General features: G+C 38.5%; 1 protein-coding gene across 14 annotated transcripts in view; it reads left to right on the forward strand.

Annotated features, from left to right (window-relative positions):
- The window catches only part of bptf (bromodomain PHD finger transcription factor), a 152647-nt gene that overhangs the window by 65379 nt on the left and 63471 nt on the right, over positions 1-23797 (forward strand). For 13 of the 14 annotated variants that reach the window (XM_060844739.1, XM_060844746.1, XM_060844740.1 and 10 more), the window contains 8 exons: positions 3919-4119; positions 7418-7611; positions 8151-8506; positions 12058-12189; positions 12911-13040; positions 13423-13558; positions 14878-15114; positions 16305-18942. In XM_060844739.1, the coding sequence (XP_060700722.1) occupies positions 3919-4119; positions 7418-7611; positions 8151-8506; positions 12058-12189; positions 12911-13040; positions 13423-13558; positions 14878-15114; positions 16305-18942 (4024 nt within the window). The remainder of the gene's footprint in view (positions 1-3918; positions 4120-7417; positions 7612-8150; positions 8507-12057; positions 12190-12910; positions 13041-13422; positions 13559-14877; positions 15115-16304; positions 18943-23797) is intronic. The other variant, XM_060844750.1, reaches the window with a different exon arrangement.

Below are 23797 nucleotides of genomic sequence, written 5' to 3' on the forward strand. Positions count from 1 at the left end.
CTAGGCAATGGGTTGCGTCAATGAGTGTGTGTGTAATTGTTTTCAGTAGACCATTATTGTTTTACACCATGTCAAACACAAACATTTCTTAAGTTTAGTTTGTGCATGATGGAAAATTATTGTGTATGTGTAATGTTATCTCTGATTGGATAATTGATCTGCAAAGCAATAGTCCCTGAAGGAGGAAAATCTTTTGTAGATATTATCCTGTCAAATATCAGGCCCTACCAATGAGTCCCAAATGATTCAAATTAATGTCTCTGCTAACTTGTTGACATAACGTTTTCAACTTAATCTTCAATTATTATGGTTAGCAGGTATCATCTTCAAAGAAGTATATCTTAAATTTCCTGTCATTTTTGACAACTATTATGACTTTTGTTTCAAATATTGATATTGTTGATGAACACATCATTAAGGTTCTTGAGAAAAATTGCATGCATTTTTCCCCTAAGGAGTAAATAATAAACCAGAGTAATGTTCCTTTTTATTAAGGATTGTATCTGAATTTCTGGATATTGATAGTTTGGAGATGATTTTCATGTCAACTTGTTCTAACAGATTTTACTTTTAGCTTATTTTAATACTTCATACATAAAGTTTATATTTGAAACAAACATTCGATAATGCTGAAATTCAGGGACTATGTTTCATGAATGATGAGAAATAAAAATATCATATGGTGGTTATTGTTGAAGAACTATTGGTTTGAAACTAGTTTTACAAAGATTCGTACATAATTGTTTTGCAATGTTGGCTCTGTCTCATTATTTCTTTCACTTACAGCAAAGAGCATTGCATGCGCCTTGCTTTGATCATTAGTTTGTTTTGTTAACAGCTGCAAAACAAGTTTCACAGTGCAATTTCTATGAACTTCAGTGTCCCCTTTTTGGCATGTATTTTGATTACATTTAAATATAAGTTTGGAAACATTTGTTTCAGGTTAGCATTTAGAAGTAACATGCTTTTTACCATTATTAATATTTTCTCGGCTTGGCAGCATTCGGGCAAGATATAATTCAGTAAAAGTCTTCCACTGGTCTCTGACCCAATCCTAGAACAGCACCACACCTGTGCTAATGTAAATGTTTCAATATCTCACACTAACCATTCTTGTGATTTATCTGACTAAAAAAAATTTAGAACAAAATTATTTTTTACTTAACAAAGGACTCTCGCCCATCAAAAACCTGGTTGAGATTATCCTTATCTTTACATTAATTAAGGTAAATTAAAACCTTAATTTTGCACAGGACAGTAATAGCCAAAACAATATATCTGGAAAGTATTATAGATATCAAGAAACGTTGCTCAAAATGAGGCAAAATTAGATAAATATAAGTGCGAACTATAAAATACTTGAGGACATAAGCTGGTGGAATGCACATATGAAACGCCGAAAGAAAAAATGTCTGCAGCATTAAATTTCATGATGATAAATCATTGTAAATTGAGGTGTAGTGGACAGCGAAGAAGGTTACCTCAGATTACAGTGGGATCTTGATCAGATGGGCCATTGGGCTGAGAAGTGGCAGATGGAGTTTAATTTAGATAAATGCGAGATGCTGCATTTTGGGAAAGCAACTCTTAGCAGGATTTATACATTTAATGGTAAGGTCCTAGGGAGTGTTGCTGAACAAAGAGACCTTGGAGTGCAGGTTTGTAGCTCCTTGAAAGTGGAATCGCAGGTAGATAGGATAGTGAAGAAAGCGTTTGATGTGCTTTCCTTTATTGATCAGAGTATTGAGTACAGGAGTTGAGAGGTCATGTTGCAGCTGTATAGGACATTGGTTAGGCCACTGTTGGAATATTGCGTGCAGTTCTGGTCTCCTTCGTCTCAGAAAGATGTTGTGAAACTTGAAAGGGTTCAGAAAAGATTTACAAGGATGTTGCCTGGGTTGGAGAATTTGAGCTATAGGGAGGGGTTGAATAGACTAGGGCTGTTTTCCCTGGAGCGTCGGAGGCTGAGGGGTGACCTTATAACGGTTTGCAAAATTATGAGGGGCATGGATAGGGTAAATAGGCAAAGATTTTTCCCTGGGGTAGGGAAGTCCAGAACCAGAGGGCATAGGGTGTGAGGAGAAAGATGAAAGAGACCTAAGGGGCAATTTTTTCACGCAGAAGATGGTACAGGTATGGAATGAACTGCCAGAGGAAGTGGTGGAGGCTGGTACAATTGCAACATTTAAGAGGCATTTGGATGGGTACATGAATAGGAAGGGTTTGGAGGGATATGTGCCGGGTGCTGGCAGTTGGGACTAGATTGTGTTGGGATATTTGTTCGGCCTGGGTGAGTTGGACCAAAGGGTTTGTTTCCATGCTGTACATCTCTATGACTCTATGACTCTGACTCAGAATCAAAGTAGTGGTTAAGTCATAGTTTTGGTATGCGTCGCTTTGACTACTATTTTATGGGAAGAATATTGAAATATCTAGAAAATTTAAACAGTGGATTCAGCAAGTGGTTGGAACTGTAGTGATATGAGATCTAAGATTGTGGAATGACTTCTGTAGGTCCTGGATAAACTATGAATATTATTAAATTTTACAACCAAGAGATGTTTTCCAAGAAGGAATTTGCTTTGAGTGTTTCCCCCGTTAATGGACAATTTTTGCACAAGACCAGTCCCGCAACTTCTATTTGGTACCAGTCCCCTTAGACAGTCAAGTTCAAGAACGAAGTGTGGAAGAAAACATGGACAGCATCCCAGTATTCTGCAGGTTTTTGGATGCTGAATATATAATCATTTCAGAATGCTTCATTGGGTAATTTGTTATTGCGATCTTTCTTAGTTGGTGATCTTGCAGTAGAAAACAATCTTTAAAGTTTATTGGCCATGGAGTTCATTTAAGAAATAGTTGGCCATGCAACCCTCAAGACTGCTTTGAGTCCCATCCCTGAAAGGGTTATTCTTCATGTATATTTTGGATGAGCTTTTGTGACTGCATATATTTAGAATTTCCTTGCTGCCTAAGTGCATGGTATATTGTACTACTGGGTCTGTGATTAAAGCACCTTTCTTTCTATGATTATATCTTTTTAAAATTCACTGCATGAGCCCTTTTGTATTTGAATGGCTAATTCTTTCCCCTCCTACATTTTCATTGAATAATTTAATTGTTCAAAATTCTTTAAAATGCAGAAGGGAATCATAATTGACTCTGTTTCCAAATAGTTCACTGGGAATATAGACCATCATGCAAACTGGGTAGGTCTTAATTTGACATTTCTGCAGGGATGGTAGTGGGACTACTACAACTTGCTTCGTCATCCAGACCAGGAAAAGTCAAATCAGTCATCTTCACTTCTAATTGGTATTCAGTGCTTTTATTTGCACTGAGAAATAGGCCATTAGTTAAGGACAAGTTTGGGATAATGTTAAATATCTGCCTGGTCTTATGGTTTTGTTTGAAGGATGGCAATCTTGATGAGTTCCAGGCGGCCATGGCACTGTACTGAAGTATGGGTCAGCAACCAGAAAAAGGAGCACTAGGGTGTAGAAAGGGGAGGTGAGCAGATTGAATAGGATTTATAACAAATCTGAGACTTGTTTGATATCAAACTGTGATGTTTTCAACTGGTTTAAACATCAATGGATTGGAAAGAACTAATGTTGTCACAGTCTACTCTGCTTTTGCATAATTAAGAATAATCTTGTAAATGAAGATCTTGGTTAGTATAATTTAAATGGTTACGTCCTGCATGTCATTCAAATAAGAAGTTAAGAAAATTTGAGCTCTGTTGAATGGATTGATTATTAAACTCTGCCAAACAGTGTTCATACTTTCATTGTGGTTGGTTGATTCTATTGTCCAGTGCCTTTGATTGCAATTTATTGCCACTGGTTGTGAAGAAACATATTTGGATTACTTTTCATGTTTAGTAAACCAATTTGTCATTATTTTCCACCACTTCAGAAGATGCTGTTGAGACTTCCACTGATGCTGCAAACACTGTTGTGAAAGCTACATCGTCACCGTCACCTGCTGATGATAGCACCAGCAATGTGGATTTGTCTAATGACACAACCACTCAGGATACCAGTTTCAAAATGATTGAAGATTTAGAGAATATGGAGGGATCCTCTCAGTCTTCAGGAAATGGCCAGGATGAAACAGGTGAACTTAATTATTTCTATCAAAATGTTGACTTCTTAATCCATCATGTAATTTGAATAATTGAAATCAGGACCAATAGCAAGTTTTTGGCAGAACCAGTTCTGGTCAAGATTGTATTTACTAATTCAACTCTGGCCCCAAAAAAATTGACAAAACTGAAGTTTTGTATTTTTTTTCATGAAATCATATGAACCTTTGCTAATTTCTGTACAGGGGATTACAATTATAGTTTTAAAGTATGTCAAGAAGATGATTATTCCAAGAGTCAAAGGTCCTGAAGCAATACAGGAATATTTAATAGGTGGCCTAACAGCGCACTCATGGGCAATATAGATTCATACTACTGATTACAGTGGCATCTAGAGCTACACCTGAATATGGAGATTCTTCTCACTCGGGATAATAATGATCTTGATGCATGCTCGAACCTAAGTAGAGTGTGAGTTGCAGTTAACTGTCTAAAGAACATGGAAAATACTTGGCTGAGAAAATTGAGTTGTTTACCTCACTCCTGAGCAACCATCTCCTAAAGTATCTGTATTATTTCCCCTCTTTTCTCCCACAATGTAATTTTTTAGTCCATTTTCTTACAAGCATTTACATATATGGGAAATTGGGAACATAAACCTACAATCTTGTGATCAATGGTTTGGTGCACTGATACACTACACTATTGCAAGTATTTTAATAGATTTCTCGTGCTTTTAACATCTTTCCTGGATGTGTACTCCTGAATTTCAGAGTTACTTATCGTTAGACGCTTAGTTCCATATATTTATTGATTTCAAATTCATTAAGTGCCATGGCAGAATTTGAACCCAGGTCTCTGGAGCATTACCTTGCTGTCTGGGTCAACAGTTTAGCACTAATACGACTAGGCTGTCACCACCCCGTTGACCTTATATAGATAACTGTTTTCATCCTTATTTTACATGTATTGTGGAAAATACTTTTCTTAATTACTTTTTAAAAAAAAATGCAAGTTTGAGCTTAAAATCTTCAACATGACATGAAGGGATTCCTATAACACTCTTAGTGAGTCAATTGATGGAAAGACACTTTTTAAATCCATTTGTATCTGTGTGCTATTGTTTGTTGATTCCACAGTTGGAAAAAAATGGCTTTATAATTAATGTTGCATTAAAAAAGCTAAATCTATTGCAGAAGACAGCTTAGAGTTGATTGCTATAGGGGATTTCCTCAACCAAATTAATTACTTCAATGAATCATGTATCATATAGAGCTTTAGTATGTTTCTCCAAACTTTTTGGAAACTGCCTAGGTGATTTCTTATTGAATCTCATGTGCATATGATTTTCTTGTACCTTTTAAGTTTTGAGACAGCTTATGAAAGCACAGCTTTATTTAATTCTGAAGGCTTGCACTTGCTAGAAAGTACCAACGTCAGTCATAGAATCATAAGTCCACATGTGCGATGAAATCCGAAAAAGATGGACAAGTTCTTCATTTGAAAAATGTCTGAAATGTGTATTGTTAATGGTAATGGCACAATAAACAACTCCTGAACCCCCCCCATCTCCCAGATCAACAGATACTCACCAGAATGGTTCAGAGAAGTAATGCATCTTAGACTGTCAAGTAACATTCACATAACCTTGATTCATGTTAAAAACCAAAAACCTAGTATTATGGAACTGTTACTTTTGAAGAAGTTTCCCGAAGTTAAATAAAATCAAATGTATTCTGAAAACTTTTCGTGTTTCATTCCGCGAAGATTGCGGAAAAGGATTCGTTTAAAGTTTTGTGGAAGCACCTAGAATGGTTTCCTTAAGAGGTTATTGGAAGGCGTCTAATGTCATTGGAGTTTTTGTTTCAAAATGAGGGTTCTTAGAAATAGCATGACTGATGATGAATTGCTTGTTCAGCTTTCGACCTAGTTACGTGTGGTTTTTTTTTAGATTAGATTAGATTAATTACAGTGTGGAAACAGGCCCTTCGGCCCAACAAGTCCACATCGACCCGCCGAAGCGCAACCCACCAATACCCCTTACCTAACACTATGGGCAATTTAGCATGGCCAATTCACCTGACCCGCACATCTTTGGACTGTGGGAGGAAACCAGAGAACCCGGAGGAAACCCACGCAGACACGGGGAGAACGTGCAAACTCCACACAGTCAGTCGCCTGAGTCGGGAATTGAACCCAGGTCCCTGGCGCTGTGAGGCAGCGGTGCTAACCACTGTGCCACCGTGCCTCCCATGCCACCGTGCCTCCCAGTCTTTTGAACAGTCACTGGCTTGGAGAAGGTTCTTGTGTTTTATCTGTCTCATTCGGAGGGAAGGCTACAAAGAATGAGCTGAGTTGGAAGGGAAGTTATTTTAATCAGGCTGTTTGGACGTGTTGTGACATATTTCCAGGAGAAATAGGTACTTTGGGTTTATGAATTTCTTCTGAAAGTGTCAAAAGAGCATCTCAAGATTGCACTTTCTGAACAAATTGTGCTGGAAAGCTTCAAAGATAATTGTGCATCATTAGTAATGGCCTCACATGCCGGAACACTAGAACAACAGAGTTTAGAACACCCTGCGCTTTAACGTTGTGACGTCAAGAAATACCAGAAGATCATACCCAGAAGTAGATCATAGAGTCTGCTGCAACATTCGATGAGATCATTCTGATCTGAGAATCCTCAGTTCCACTTTCCTGCTTTATCGCTATAACTCTTGATCTCCTTAATGATGAGGAAAAAATCTGTCTTAGGCCTGAATATACTTAATGATCAAGCTTTGATAATACTTGGCAGTAAAGAATTCTCCAACTTGATTGGCCTCTGAGAGAAAAGATTTTGAGATACTTCCTTCCCCATAACCTTCAGGTGCATGTGCTCAGTCCAAGACTGAACTTAATTAACACTTTGGCCAGTGTTTGATTTTAGAACACCAATCTCTGCTGAGAAATCTCTTTTTTTAACTTTAAGAATATATATATGTTTGCGTTTTGTGTTTGCATACATGAGAGTTTTTGGATATTTAGAAGGATAACCAGATATTGCACCTTTTGATACATAAATAATTGTGTTCATTATGAAATCTGCTTGATATAGCGTGTTTAAATCCTGACAGAGATTTGATGTTTAATTGGTCATGGTAACTGGAATAAATATTTTTGTTATGTTGTGATCTATGGAAAAGTGGGAATTAAGTAATGGTAGACTCTCGTCTCCTATCATTAAAAAAAATACAAATGAGTAGAATATGATGTGTAACAATATAACTAAGATTGTTTGAGTAAATTATGCATTATCATTGATAACTCAATTGTAATTGTTTGCTGTAGAATCAGCAGAATTCAGCGGTGATAAAACATACGGTGAAAATGGTGATTCCTCTGGAGCTGGTAAAGGATCATCTATCCCTACTCGGATGGTCACAAGGTTACGGAACCCTGACAGCAAGTTGAGTCAGCTTAAGAGCGCCCAGGCTGCAGCTGCCGTGCATGAAGCAAATAAATCATTTAAGGAAGGCAGAGAGGTGAGAGACCAGCTTGTACATGATCCTAGATATAAATTGAATGGCATTGCAAACAACACGTAAAGGTATACATCGATCAACTAAATTTCTTTTTAAACCCAAGGTAACTTTAGGTATTCTTTCGAATTACCTGTAAATCTTAGATCTTTGAAATATTTTGTTGCTTACCACATTTACTGCAAGAACATAAATTGTGGAGCAAGTAAAAGATTTTTAGGCCATCAACTCCACCTCATGCAAATTTTATTCATGCTGCCTCTCTCCGATCCCCCACTGCAACTTCTAGATGTTTACATGAAGACATCCATTTATTTGTCTTCCTGGCAGCAGTGGAGGAGAAGGGAATACAGCAATGTTATTAATACTTCCTTAATCACCAATGCTCCCTCTTCCAGAAATTTTGAAGTTTAACTACCTTCTCAAGATGGCTGTAAATTCAGCTTAAACTGTTTATAGATATTTATATTGAACTGGAAACAGTGTAGAATTTGGAGCATGTATTAATATAAAATGGCATGTTGAGCTTATTTACTTTTCAGGTCCTGGTGGTGAATTCACAAGGGGAAGTTTCTCGTCTGAGTACAAGGAAAGATCTGGTGATGAAGGGAATTGTGAACAACTTGTTCAAGTTGGGTCAAGAGGGAAAGTATCGTGTCTACCAAAACCAATACAGCACCAGCACCTTGGCGCTCAACAAGCATCAGCACCGAGAAGATCATGACAAACGAAGGCATCTTTCACATAAGTTCTGCATGACCCCTGCAGGCGAGTTCAAGTGGAATGGTGCTGTGCATGGGTCAAAAGTACTTACAATATCTACTTTAAGACTGACCATTATCCAGCTGGAGAATAATATCCCATCCTCATTCCTGCATCCTAACTGGGCTTCACATAGGTGAATGGAATTAGTTTCTTTGCGTGTTTATAGATTGTACTTTTATGCTGCTTGATTTTCTTTTGAGTTTGAATTCAATAGACAATATTACAATTTCAGCAAAGAATGTTTATAGAGATAACTGGCAATGTGATGTATGTTGAAATGATAGAGGACACCATCTAATGTTCAATATTTGAAACTGTTTTGGCTACCTTGATTATTCAAACGACGCAGGCAAGGAGTATTTTGTTTGGATAATTGAATGTTCGGATTACCCAAGCATTGGGACCTTGAGATCTTGTTTGGATAATCCGAAATTCGAATAATCAATGTTCAAATAACAGAGGTTGTCCTGTTTAGTGGATTTCAGCCTAGTTTTCAGATGAAAGCAGCTTAAGTCCAAGGCACATCTTTGAGGCTTTGTGAATGGAGCTAAGAAATAAAGAGGAGATGGTGGTACTATAGGCCCCAAATAATCAATGGGGATCAGAGGAAGAGGCAAAACTCGACCTACTCTTGGGAAATAGGGCGGTACAGGTGATTGAGGTGACAGTGAGGGAGGACTTTGGGACCAGTGACCATAGTTGTATTACTTTTTAAAATAGTTATGGAGAGGGACAAAACTGGTCCACAGGTTTGAATTCTATATTGGAGCAAGGTGAATTTTAGTAGAATTAGACAGGAGCTTGCAGGGGTTGATTGGAGTAGTGTGCTTACAGGCAAAGTGGGAGGACTTTAAAAGTGATGCAACTAAAGTTTAAGGTCTATATGTTCCTCTGAGGGTAAAGGGCAAGGTTGGCAGGAATAGGGAACCCTAGATGACAGGAAAAAGTGAGGCTTTAGTCAGAAAAAAAGGAGGTGGTGTGGCTCAGGTAGAGATAACTGCAATCGGGGAAATCCTGGTGGTATACAGGGAATGCAGGAGTCCACTGAAGAAGGAAATCAGGAGGGCAAACGGGGGGGATGAGATAGCCTTGGCTGAGAAGATTAGGGCGAATCTGAAGAGGTACTTGAAGTATATTAAAAGAAAAATAATATCTAGAGAGAGCATAGGGCCCCTCAAGGACCAAAGTGGGCATTTATGTGGAGGACTGCAGGAGATGGGCAAGGTTCTAAATGATTATTTCTCAGCTGTGTTTACTATGGGCAAAGACATGAAGTCTTGGGAACTTGGGGAAATTCGTGGTGATATCTTGGGCACAGTGCATATCTCAGTAGAGGTGTTGGATGAATTAGAATGTATGAAAGTGGATAAATCTCCTGGTCCTGACCAGATATATCCAAGAAAACTGCAAGAGTCTAGAGAAGAAATTTGTGGGGCCCTAGCTGATATTTCTGCATCATCGTTAGCCAAGGGTGAGATCCTGGAAAACTGGAGGATAGCCATTATTCAAGAAGGGCTTCAATGAAAAGCCTGAGAACTATAGACTGGTAAGCTTAACATCTGTGGTGGGTAAGTGACTTAAGAAGTTTCTGGGAGATATGTGTGCATTTGGAAAGGCAGGGTTTGATTAGGAGTAGTCAACATGGCTTTGTGAATGGGAGATCATGCCCCTCAAAATTGTTAACTTCTTTGACCAGGAAGGTTAATGAGGGCAGGGTGGTACTTTTATAAGGTTCCATGTGGTAGGCTGCTTTGAAAGGTTAGATTGCATGAAATCCAGGGGGACCTGGCAAACTGGATACAAAATTAGTTTGATTGTAGGAAGCTAACAGTAATAGTGAGAGGATGCATGTCAGACTGGAGGCCTGTGACTAGTGGAGTGCCTCTGGGGGGGGGGGGGGGGGGGGCGGGGGTCACTGTTGGGCCCATTACTGTTTGTTATCTACGTCAGTGATTTGGATGAGCATGTACAAGGCATGATTAGTAAATTTGCAGATGACACTAAAATATGCAGCATCATGGACAGTGAGGAAGGTTATCAGAAATTGCACCAGGGCCTTTATCAGCTGGGGAGGTGGGCCGAGAAATGGCAAAAAGAGTTTAAGAGAGATAAGAGAGTTTGAGATGTTGCATTTTGGAATGTTAAATTAAGGCAGGAGTTTCATGTTGAATGGTAGGGCCTTAAGGTGTGTAGTGGAACAGAGGGATCTTGGACATGAATCCAAACCAATGCAAATTACTGCTACCGAGGATGACTTTAACTCTGAGGTCATGAGTTAATTATGTCACATTATGCAATAGCAAGTCTAATATAACCTGCAGATCTGGCAGCATCTGTGGAGAGAAAGCAGAGTTAACATTTGGAGTTCTGTAATGTTTCTGACGAAGAATCACCAGACTCAAAACATTAACCCTGTTTTCTCTTCACAGATGCTGCCAGGCCTGCTGAGTTTTACCCGTAATTTGTTTTTATTTCATATCTCCAGTATCTGCAGTTCTTTGCTTTATTTTATTCTGACAGTTCCAGAAACTAAGGAACAATCTGAAAGCAATTTATGAATTCCTGATGCACATTTTCTATTGCCAATTTGATCTTTCTACTTACTTTAAGATTAGCTGTGATTAATGTGGTTGCTTTATCAGAAACATCCAATATTTCTTGTATACTTTGTCCCACATTGTGATCATTGTAACGGGGCATGTGGACCACTTCTTCCTCCTCCTATTCAGTACCTCCAATCAAACTGATTCTACATCCTGATCTCCTCAACCATGACTATTTCTAACTGTTACGTAAATGCATCCTTGATGACAGAGTTACGCTTCCATCTGGCTTCCTGAATTCTTGAAGGTCATATTTCCCTAAATAATATTAAGAACCCAGTCCTTGTCATCCTGAAGCCATGTCTCTCTCTTGGTTATCAGTTGTATTTATTTACTTCAAAGTGTGCTATCGATTTATTTATTTTTGAATATACTGTGTGTCCATAATGGATAAGGAGCCTTTATAGTTATCTTTTAACATTAAGTCTTGACTGGTGTAATCCAAGGTTGATTTTATTTTTGTTTCTGCTCCTTCCTGACATTCTTGTCTTAATTTCCTGTATCAGTCTTTTCTTGACTTACTCTTTTGATATGTAAAACATCTTTCCATATTTGACCTCTTGCTCCCACTACTTATGAGCCTGTGATCCATGAAATGGAACTCCATTCTGTCACATCAATCTGTCAGCTACCTTTCCACTTGCTGCCATTATGGGATTTGAACCTATGACCTAGAGCATTTGACTGAAATTCTGGAGTACTAGTACAGTGTCCACACATTGCCATCTGTCCAGCCATCAACTACCCTTGCCCTTCTAACAGGGGAGAGGTTCTAAGTTTGGAAGATGTCATTGCAGAGCTTTAGTGAATTGCTGCAGTGCATCTTGTAGATGATACACATGCCACTGTACACTGGTGATGGAAGAGGATGATAGTGTGCCATCCAAGGAGACTGCTTTGCCATGAATGGTGTTGAGCTTATATTATTCAAGATATTCTCTTCCAAGTAAATGGAGAATGTTCAGTGAACTCCATATATTGATTTTGCAGGTTTTACCAACTTCAGAGGCAGAATAAACTTGCATTGTTAATTTTACTGATGTATGTGCAATAATCAACTTTGTTTGAATAATTTTTTCAGATCCAATTGGATAAAAGCAGTCCAGATGTGCAGTAAACCAAGGGAATTTGCACTAGCTCTTGCAATCCTTGAGTGTGCAATCAAACCTGTTGTCATGCTTCCAGTCTGGCGAGATTCATTAGGGCATACAAGGTGATTTTGCTTAATTTTGTTGCCTTTTCTATTTTTTTGGTATAACCTTAGCTGAATACTTAATTATTCTTGCAGGCTGCTTTTTTAAAAAAAAGTGAATAAAGGTTGATCACCTTTTTTTTAACCATTAAATAGGAAGATAGAATATCCTACCAAAAACTTAATCAGAATGTGCTTTTATTTTCCATTATAAATAAAATACAGAATGACACTAGGTAATCTAGTATCTTTAAAAAAAATTAATGTACTGCTTTACCTGTATTTTCTGAGGGATTGATGTGATGTGAAGTACCTCTCATGTACTTTTTTCCCCACATATCTCCAGTTGTCATTATCGGTCTGGTCTGTTGACAGGATAATGCATGGCATGAAGGGGGTCAAAAATAGGAAAAATTATTGGGAGCCATTGTTCCAAAACCATGTGATCTAGCTGGGATATAATAAATATAGGTATTTAAAATGACAAGTAAAGGTATTTAATACCAATATGTTTGACACTGCAATATAGTTTACAGGTTTTATTTGAATTGTGTTCTGTGCTTCTAAATCGTAATCTCTAAAATAGCCATCACTGGTTATCAATGACCTGTGAAACTAGAAATAAAAAAAAAGTTGGATAATCTGGTGTAGTTTTCGAGTAGTCATCATGGATTCTCATTGAGGCATATATCTTTACTTGAGTCTGTAGAAAACTAAGATAATATTCCTGCATTGATCACAGGTTTTATCGATTAACGTCAGTTGAAAGAGAAGAAAAGGAAAAAATTAAAAAGCGAGAGCGGAAACAAGAGGAAGAGGAAGTTATGCAGCAAGCTACTTGGGTGAAATATACTTTCCCTGTAAAGCATCAGGTAGGTTGTCAGGTTACCACTAATTATCGATATTTTCTCATGACTTATCAAGAACATAAGTTGTTGATCTTTGATACAAAAATAATTAAATGAAATAGTTGAGTTGACAGTTAAAGATTCAACAGTATGGTTGAGCTATAAGACTCTACACTTAAGGTGAGTCAATTGTTAGCTGTCTGCTAGAGTAATGATATTCTCAACTCCAAAGCACTGGAATATTTATACAGACCTGCCAATTGGATAATCACTCATTAAAAAGAAGTATAATTCGAAGCCTTTTCCGCTTTGGTGATGTCATCAGGGACTAGAGATATGATAGAGGAGAGAAAGTGCAATAATTTTTTTACTTAAACTGCATAAATTTAACTTGACATTAATACAGGTATGGAAACAAAAGGGAGAAGAATATCGTGTAACGGGATATGGTGGTTGGATGTGGATTAGTAAAACTCATGTCCATCGTTTTGTGCCTCGGCTACCTGGAAATACGAATGCACATTATCGGAAAGAGCTGGAAGGTATGTTTCAGCTCCACCTGTGGTTGATTGTGCTGTGCAATCTTTCTTCATTGTTGAGCATTCATCATTTTTAATATATTGACAATTCACATCTCAGTAACTGAAAAATGAGATTGTGTTGTAAACTGCTGTTGTTGAATTTGAAGAAAAAAGTCTCTGCTTATGAATAAGAGATCTCCTTTTTGACACATAGATGAAGGGAACAGTTTTCTATGAGTGTTGTTTGAATGACGAGTTCTCTTCCCAGAAAGTTGTGAAAATTGCATCTTTAATTTATTCAAGGCCATATTGTTAATATTTTTGATGGACAAGGATTCAGTGTTTATGGGATGCAAACAGGAATTAGGGCACGGGACCACACCAGATCAGCCATTGAATGGTGGAGTAGGCTCAATGGACCATGTGCCCTACTTGTGCTCTCAAGTCTAATTTCTTTATAAATTCTGATGTTAAAAAAATTGCAGTATGAAAATCTTTCAAGATAAACCTGAACTAAATATTTTAAATGCAAATTTGAGTGCTTTTACTGTATTTAATATTATTACTGGATGTAGGTTTGCCTGCTGAGCTGGAAGGTTTGTTTTCATGAAGCGTTTTCGTAAAAACGAACCTTCCAGCTCAGTGAGCAAACCTACATTCAGAACCTCAAACTGAGCTTACAAATGTTCTCAAAACTTGCTAACATTATTATACTCGTAAAATGTAAACCAAATTACATTTTACTTTGCTCAAAAACTATGTAAATCCTTGTAAGATTCTGTAAATCTGTTTTTTAGATTAGAATCAGTCTGACCATTGTGGCATAAACAGTCTCACACATGGCAGCTCACACCTTCAATGCATTATCTGGGCTGACATGACACCAATTGTTAAAATTCACTTGAGAATGTAACTTTTTTATAGAAAAAAGTTTTGCAATTTACATACGAAAGAACTGAAACCAATATGGTCATTCTGAAATGCTTTACAGGTCTTTTTCGATATATAATTTCAGTTACGTCACACTAAACTTTTGCTATAAATTCTGTGTCTTAAAATCTTGTATTCCACAACCATCTGATTAAGGAGCAGTGCTCTGAAAGCTAGTGCTTCCAAATAAACCTGTTGGACCATAACCTGGTCCAGTCCATTCCAACACCGGCACCTCCAAATCATTATTACACTCAATCATGCTCTAAGAGTGGTGATTCTGCAGCTTGTGTTTGATCCTGATTACAATTGTGATTCAAATTAGATTCTTAAAATTTACTATTAGAGTTAATGGTTTAGGAATATGTGTTCATCTGCCTAAAATACGAAGGGGTTTGCCAATCTATTAGGTGACCAGAAAGGTAATGCAAAACTGGATCAAGATGAATGTTCTTCTACAGTAAAAATGGAGTCTGAAGGCTGTCAGAAACATCAATCATCTCAAGACTCTAAAGATCTGCCAGAGAATGACACAGTCACAGATAAGTCATTTGAGATAAAGTCAGAAGAGGAAGACAAAGTAGAAGAAAAGGAGGAAGTAATGGAAATTGACACAAATCCTGTGTCATCACAAACTCCAAAGAGAGGTAATAATGTTATATGCCTCAGTTGTATAGTTAATTAACATAAGGCAACCCCTTACTATTAACAAATGCCTGTTATTTTTAAAAACCAGGTTATTTCCATTCTGTATATTCCCCATTGAATATATTGCATATATCACAAGCCCCAATTATCTTGGTAGATTTGTAGATGATTCTGAAATGCATTAATTCAGTGACATGGAAGAGGAGTATATGGAGATTATCTGTTGCTTTGCATTTAGCGATATATCAATTGTGGAATCTTTTGTGGTCCTGTCTTACTGCCAAGTAGTGAGACTTGGAAGAGCTTCCACTAAGCTGTACCAGTGCTTTGCTAAATGCTATATTTGCAGGATATACAAGAATAAATCGGGTGCATGTGGAAATGAGACTTTCAACATGTATGACCATCTGTTTGGAAGGTATAGGTGTTACTTGTGTGGTAGAAACTTCATGAAGTGTGCATAAAAATGTGAATATCATGAATTGACAAGTCGAAATTAGTACAGTGACATCACTTGAATCCACATTGATATCACACATTGATGTATTTTGTATTGGGAATTGATCTTTCTGGAATGCAAGTTAAATGAAAGTAATTTAACTAATTATTAAGCAACTGAGACAGTTACCATATGCACAGATGTTCTGACTTACGAGTACACTGCATGCTATTTTAATCCAGCAATTCTGTAATGAAATAGAACAGGAAAAAGAGAAGAAGTAGTTGATGAAATTGAAATCCATGAGTGTTGAATGATCTTGGTTAGCTTTGCTCATTTGTGATAATGTAACAATTCAAAAAAAAAGAGACTAGATTGTGATCTCTTGGAGAGTTTTGCTTGAAATTCTGCTTTTTCTCACTAATTTGGGCAAGTGCGAATTTTCTGCTCTAATTTGAGATTTGATGCCCTGTGAGTGAATCCAGTTTTCTCTCCTACAACAAAGTTTACGCTGTTTGACGTAAGTTAACTCTTTCCCATTGTCTTTTGTTTCTCTAACCCTTTCCTTAAAGTTCCTTGCATCTAGGTCAACTTAAACGATTCACTCTGAGGTTACTCGTTAAGTCACCTGGCCACTTCGTTGGACTGACACATGGTCAGACTGGGAAATGTCTTTCAGAAAACTTTGAGGGAGGGCAGTTTCCCATTATGCAACTCTAAATGCTAACTATTTGCTTTTTCTTCTTTTAGAGAACAGTGAAAGTATCAGAACTGATGGTGATAAGTTCATAAAGGATGAACCAATGAATTTGGATGAGTCCAGAACGAAATCCAATTCACAAGAACAGGAAAGCAATATCTCTACTGATCTTATCAATGTGAGTGAAGCCTTTCAACTCAGGACTTGGTATAAAAAGAGAGTAAAAACATCAAAATTGGATGGATTGCTGGATCGGCGAATAAAACAGTTCACAATGGAAGAGAAGCAACGTCAAGAAAAACTGAAACAAGAAGCTTTAATGAAATTGCAGAAAAAAGAACACAAAGGTGCAACTGAACCACAGAAACCTGATCAGATTGGAAGCTGTATTCAGAAGAAACCTGCAGCAGTACAGGAAAAAGAACATATGGATCAGATCTCTCCAAAGCTCACCTTTGAAAGCTCAATGGCATCAGTTCAAGAAAATGCTATCGAGAAAAGTGAAGCATCGGTCCAAGAAAATAATCCAGTTTTAGCACCCTTAAAGGATCCAGATATTGACAATACCAAATCAAACCAAAAACTTACGAAGGATGCCACTGAGAATAATATTGAATCGGTGGTCACAAGCAATGAATCCAATGACCTGCATTTAAAAAATCAAGAAAATGGAGCCGAAGGCAGCTGCATGCAGTTGGTTATGGGGAAAAATTCTGTAAATAATAGTTCTGATGTGAAAAATGAACAAGTTGGCAAGATCTGTGAGCCATTGGTAGGAGGAGGAAACCATGACAATCTAAGCACAAAGATGGAAATGGGTATTGTTGAAGGGAGTAGTGGTCTAATGGAAACTGATGAAAACATTGAACGAAACAACCCTGAAATTAAGATAAATAAAGAGATTCTTGGAATTGTCTATCCTGAAAAGATCGAGCCACAAACCAATGAAGCAATTGCTGAAAAATGTGTTGAATCAATGATTATTGAGGAGAATGGTATAAAAGAATTACATGTCCACAAGGAAAGCAATAGTATTGAAAGTCAGTGCCTTGAAAAAATGGACATAGATGACAATATGGAAACTAAGATTTCTGAAATGCAAACAGTAGATAAACTAGAGCATCAGTACCGAGTTGATCAGGTTAATGGAAAAGTTGTTGTGGAATCAAAATCAACTGTTACGAAAAACTCTGAACTGGTGCCAACTGAAGCATCAGGTGTTGCTGTTAATAATATAGAACATCTTAAAGAAAAGAGCAGCATCAAAGTGAACTCTGAAAATGAAACAAAGTCATCAGCAAGAGATCCACTGGTCAGGCTGGTTATGAATGGGGATATTACCATAGTTGACCTCGAGGAAAAGTCAAATAGAGTAGAAGGAAGGACTGTAATAGCTGCACATTCCAAGGTTCAAGATAATATAATAGCAAATAATGATAATGTAGTGTCCCAATTGAAGGCACCCAGGCTAGATGATGCCATCCCACACATGAAATCATCCAAGTTAGATCCTGTCCCACAGTTAAAAGCACCAAGGTCTGATGACGCTGGCTCCCAAGCAAAGGCACCCAGCATAGATAATGCTGTTCCACATGTAAATGCACCCAAAATCGATGATTCAGTCCCACAGCTAAATGCACCTAGCGTAGATGATGCTGTCCCTCAAGTAAAGGCACCCAGAATAAGTGATTCAATCCCACGGATAAAGACACCTAGATTAGATGATTCAGGCTCGCAGGTAAAGTCACCCTGTGTAGACATTTCAAACCCACAGATCAAGGCACGGAAGTTAGATGATTCAGTCCCACTGATAAAGGCACAAGTGAATCCACCCAAGTTAGAACCCGTACTATTGCCGGGAAGTGAATCAGGGTTACTTAATATTTCTGAGGTAGTAAATTCATCCAAAGAGTCAGGCCTTTTAAATGTTGATGTGGATAAATCATTAGAGACTGAAAATAGAGCAAAGCTATTGGAAATAGATGGACAGCTACATAAAAAAGCTGCTTCTCCACCCCTTATTTCAATATCAGACTCCACTTTGAATAAAAGCTTCAGTGAGCAAAATGGGATGCAATCAGAAAATGAAATGGGTGGTGTCAATGGGGATCATGAGGTTAAAACGATTATTACTAAAATGACTACCACAACTACAACCATTTCGACCCAGTCCAAAACTGTTGTTAATGTAACTGAAGCTTCTTCTCCACAGAGCAGTGTTCCATCAGTGGTGTCCTGTCTTAAGAATTGTGCTGTTTGTTCAACTACAACTACAACCACAACAATCACAAAAGTGACCACACCAAAACTGGACTGCACTGTGGATGCTGTGACAGTTACAGAAAAAACTGTTGTCACAACCACAGTGACTGACTGTGTGGCCACTCCAGGTGGGATGTCAACAACTACCATGACAGTAAGTAAAGAATATTCCACCAAGGACAAAGTAAAACTAATGCGGTTTTGTCGGCCCAAAAAGACCAGGTCTGGCACGGCCCTGCCTTCATACCGTAAATTTATTACCAAAAGCAGCAAGAAGAGCATATTTGTCCTACCCAATGATGACCTACGGAAATTAGCCAGGCGATCTGGTATTCAAGAAGTTCCAGGATTTAACTACAATGCAAAGCCTGCACAGGACATCTGGCCATATCCATCACCGAGACCAACGTTTGGCATTGCATGGAGGTATTCTAATTTAACTTTAAACCCCTCAGAATAGTTAGGAATTGATTTTTTTTTCCCCATTCCTGACTGATGTTAGTACTTGAGGATGGTTATCACAGTTCACAATGTTTTGCCAATTTTCTCCTCATTTTTACTCTCCTTTGATTGTTGATGACACCTCTGAGGTGGCAGCCTTTTAGTTGCTCAACAATATCCACAACTGAAGTGTGGTCTTGAATGGTGAAAGCTGGTAACCGAATGACTCCTGGAGTCTCTGTTAAAATGCAAAACCTAAAAATTAAGAGCACGGGTAAGCCATTCGATGTAGCCAGTCTTCTCCAGGAGTTACTCATCTCTGGATTGATGATCTACCTCCATTTCATTGATCACCATAACTCCCTAAGCCTTGGTATCCAAAGACTGTCTTGGGTATACTCAACAATTGTCCTTTGTGGACTATAGGTTATTGCTTACCAACTAAATTCGATTCCAGCACTGCATGTTCTTCACAGGTGTGCTTTCAGCTAAAGTATAAAACTTATTTTTCCATCCTTCCTCCTGTGGCTCCAAAGCTAATTTTATTGCATGTATATCCACTTTAGCTGAGATCAACTAACACAGGATCAATTAATAGGTTAAACCTGAAAACTTTGCTTGGTTATGCTACTAATTGATTTAACAGGATTCATTTAGTTAATAGCTTTCACTATTCAAGAACACACTTCAGTTGTGGATATTTGTTGAGTCACTAAATGACTGCCACCCCGAGAGATGTCGTCATCAGCAATCAAGGGAGTTCCTTTGACATGTATGAAACTATCTCATGAGTTATACAGGTCCTTAACATGTCAATGATTCCACAGTGTACCAATGTTTGGGACGCTGAATTATTAAGAATTTTTTTTTAGATTTAATGTAAATTAATGGATTATCTGTGTTTAGATCAGTATTACTTTTATTGGTAATGGAAAAAAAGCAGTTATGCAATAATATTCTGAAAATGGTCCATGAAGTGAACATTCCTTTTGGCGCTTAATACATGGATTTGATTTCCCAGAATTTGATTGTTTTCTGCTTGTAGTTTTTCCACGTTTTTACTAGCTTCATTCTCAACTGATTCATTGTCTTAATTGTTCTTTGTCCTGATGCAGGGTAGTTACTTGTGCTTCCTGAAATGCTGGCCTTTGCATATTAGGTCAGATCCATATTAACACATGTTGTTTTATTGGTAAATGAGGATAATTTACTACTTTTGCAGTTTTCTGTAACTAATTCTATTAGTTTTAAAATAGTGATGGAAAAGGATAGACCAGGTCTAAAAGTTGAAGTTCTAAATTGGAGAAAGGAGAAAGTGAGGACTGGAGATGCTGGAGATCAGAGCTGAAAATGTGTTGCTGGAAAAGCAGGATTCCTGAAGAAGGGCTCATGCCTGAAACGTTGATTCTCCTGCTCCTTGGATTCTGCCTGACCTGCTGCGCTTTTCCAGCAAAACATTTTCAGCTCCAAATTGGAGAAAGGCCAATTTTGACGATATTAGGCAAGAAAGAGGATTGATAAGGCAGAGCAGTAGACGTGATCTATGTGGACTTCAGTAAGGTGTTCGACAAGGTTCCCCATGGGAGACTGATTAGATCTCATGGAATACAGGGAGAACTAGCCATTTGGATACAGAACTGACTCAAAGGTAGAAGATAGATGGTGGTGAAGGGTTGTTTTTCAGACTGGAGGCCTGTGACCAGTGGAGTGCCACAAGGATCAGTGCTGGGCCCCCTACTTTTTGTCATTTACATAAATTTGGATGCAAGCATAAGAGGTACAGTTGGAAACAGACCCTTCGATCCAACCAGCCCATGCTGACAGATATCCCAACCCAATCTACTCCCACCTGCCAGCACCCAGCCCATATCCCTCCCAACTCTTCCAATCATATACCTATCCAAATGCCTCTTAAATGTTGCAATTGTACCAGCCTCCGCCACATCCTCTGGCAGCTCATTCCATACACGTGTGAAAACGTTGTCCCATAGGTTTCTTTTATATCTTTCCCCTCTCACCCTAAACCTATGCCCTCTAGTTCTGGACTACTTGACCCCAGGGAAAAGGCTTTGTCTATTTATCCTATCCATGCCCCTCAAGATTTTGTAAGCCTCTATAAGGTCACCCCTCAGCCTCTGACGCTCCAGGGAACACAGCCCCAGCCTGTTCAACCTCTCCCTATAGCTCAAATCCTCCAACCCTGACAACATTCTTGTAAATCTTTTCTGAAGCCTTTTACATTTCACAACATCCTTCTGATAGGAAGGAGACCAAAACTGCATGCAATATTCCAACAGTGGCCTAACCAATGTCCTGTACAGCCGCAACATGACCTTCCAACTCCTATACTCAATACACTGACCAATAAAGGAAAGCATACCAAATGCTGCCTTCACTATCCTATCTACCTGCGATTCCATTTTCAAGGAGCTATGAACCTGCATTCCAAGGTCTCTTTGTTCAGCAACACTCCCTAAGACCTTACCATTAAGTGTATAAGTCCTGCTAAGATTTGCTTTTCCAAAATGCAGCATCTCACATTTACCTGAATTAAGCTCCATCTGCCACTTCTCAGCCCATTGGCCCATCCGGTCCAGATCCTGTTGTAATCTGAGGTAACCCTCTTCGCTGTCCACTATACCTCCAATTTTGGTGTCATCTGCAAACTTACTAATTGTGCCTCTTGTGCTCACATCCAAATCATTTATGTTAATGACAAAAGTAGAGAGCCCAGCACCGATCCTTGTGGCACTCCACTATGACTCTAACTTTCAAAGTTTGATTGGGCGCAGATGTTCGCAGGTGAAGGGACGGCTGGGAAGTGGGAAGCCTTCAGAAATGAGATAGCAAGAGTCCAGAGAAAGCATATTCCTGTTGGGGTGAAAGGAAATGCTGGTAGGTATAGGGAATGCTGGTTGACTAAAGAAATTGAGGGTTTGGTAAAGAAAAAGAAGGAATCATATGTCAGGTATAGACAGGATAGATCGAGGGAATCATTAGAAGAGGATAAAGGAAGTAGGAGTATACTTAAGAGGGAAATCAGGATGGCAAAAAGGGGACATGAAGTAGATTTGGCAAATAGAGTTTAGGGGAATCGAAAGGGTTTTTACAAATATATTCAGGACAAAAGGGTAACTTGGGAGAAAATAGGGCCCCTCAAAGATCAGAAAAGTGGCCTTTGTGCAGAGCAGCAGAAAATGGAGGAGATACTAAATGAGTATTTTGCATCAGTATTTACTGTGGAAAAGGATATGGAAGATATAGAATGTGGGGAAATAGATGGTGACATCTTACCAAATGCCCAGATTATAGAGGTGGAAGTGTTGGAAGTCTTGAAATGCATAAAAGTGGATAAATCCCCAGGTCCTGATCAGTTGTATCTTACAACTCTGTGGGAAGTTAGGGAAGTGATTGTTGGGTCTCTTACGGAGATGTTTGTATTATCAATAGTCACAGGAGAGGTGCCAGAAGACTGGAGGTTGGCTAATGTGGTACCACTGTTTAAGGAAGGTGGTAAGGACAAGCCAGGGAACTACAGACCAGTGAGCCTGACGTCAGTGGTGGGCATGTTGGAGGGAATCCTGAGGGATAGGATGTACATGTATTTGAAAAGGCAAGGACTGATTTGGGATAGTCAACGTGGCTGTGTGTGGGAGAAATCACAAACTTGATTTAGCTTTTTGAAAAAGTAACAAAGAGGATTGGGGGCAGAGCAGTAAATGTGATATATATGGACTTCAATAAGGTGTTTGACAAGGTTCCCTATGGGAGACTGGTTAGTAAGGTTAAGTCTCGTGGAATACAGGGAGAACTAACCAATTGGATACAGTACTGACTCAAAAGTATAACGCACAGGGTGGTGGTGGAGGCTTGTTTTTCAGATTGGAGGCCTGTGATCAGTGGAGCACCACAAGGATCGGTGCTGGGTCCACTACCTTTCGTCATTTATATAAATGATTTGGATGTGAGCAGAAGAGGTACCATTAGTAAGTTTGCAGATGACACCAAAATTGGAGGTGTAGTGGACAGCGAAGAGAGAAAAAAAATGCTGTGAAGGAAAAAAATTAAAGAGACCAGATAAGCTCTGGGCATGAGCCTACATGCTGTGCTGCTTCTCAGCCATCATTGTGAATTTATAGGTATTTCACACACTCTGCTGCTGAGCATTTGGTCGGGGATTCTGGATTCTACAAGCCAAAGGGAATTGTCCTCTTTATTTTTTAATTGTGACTTTGCTGTCTTGGGACCTGTTTACAGCAATCAGTGAACGAGAGAAAGACAGAAACTTTATTACATAAAAGTGCAAGGGTGTCTAGTGGATGTTCTTCAGCTGTGACCTTCGTAGCACCCCAAAACCTTATAGAAACAGAAGACTGGACTAGTGCACAGCGCTATGTTGCAGTTGTTTTTTTAACTCCTTTTACATATTCCTTGATTGGGGAAAACGCACCTCTTGTATTTGGAATTGCTTTTCTTTACCTCACATCATGCCCAATTTACACACCCAGCAATCTTTGGCTTGTATGTCCCTTTTATATTTTAACCAGAAAACCTGCATCTGTCTTAAAAGTCCACTATGTCAAAATAATTCTGGGATTGTGATCTCTTGTCATATGAAAGATCATAGCAGATCTAATTATGGCCCCAACGTTATCCTACTTGCCCTAATACCCATTGAGTCCTTTATTGTTCAGGAATTTACCAGCCTCTGTCTTGAAAATATTCAGTGAGTCTGTTTGCACCATACTGTGGGGAAGATTGTTTCACAGATTCACGAACCTCTAAGAAAAGAATCGCTTCATCTTCATCTTAAATTTGAGAATCCTTATTTTGAAACTAT

This window comes from Hemiscyllium ocellatum, chromosome 25, assembly GCF_020745735.1.
Source record: "Hemiscyllium ocellatum isolate sHemOce1 chromosome 25, sHemOce1.pat.X.cur, whole genome shotgun sequence".
Lineage (NCBI taxonomy): Eukaryota > Metazoa > Chordata > Chondrichthyes > Orectolobiformes > Hemiscylliidae > Hemiscyllium > Hemiscyllium ocellatum.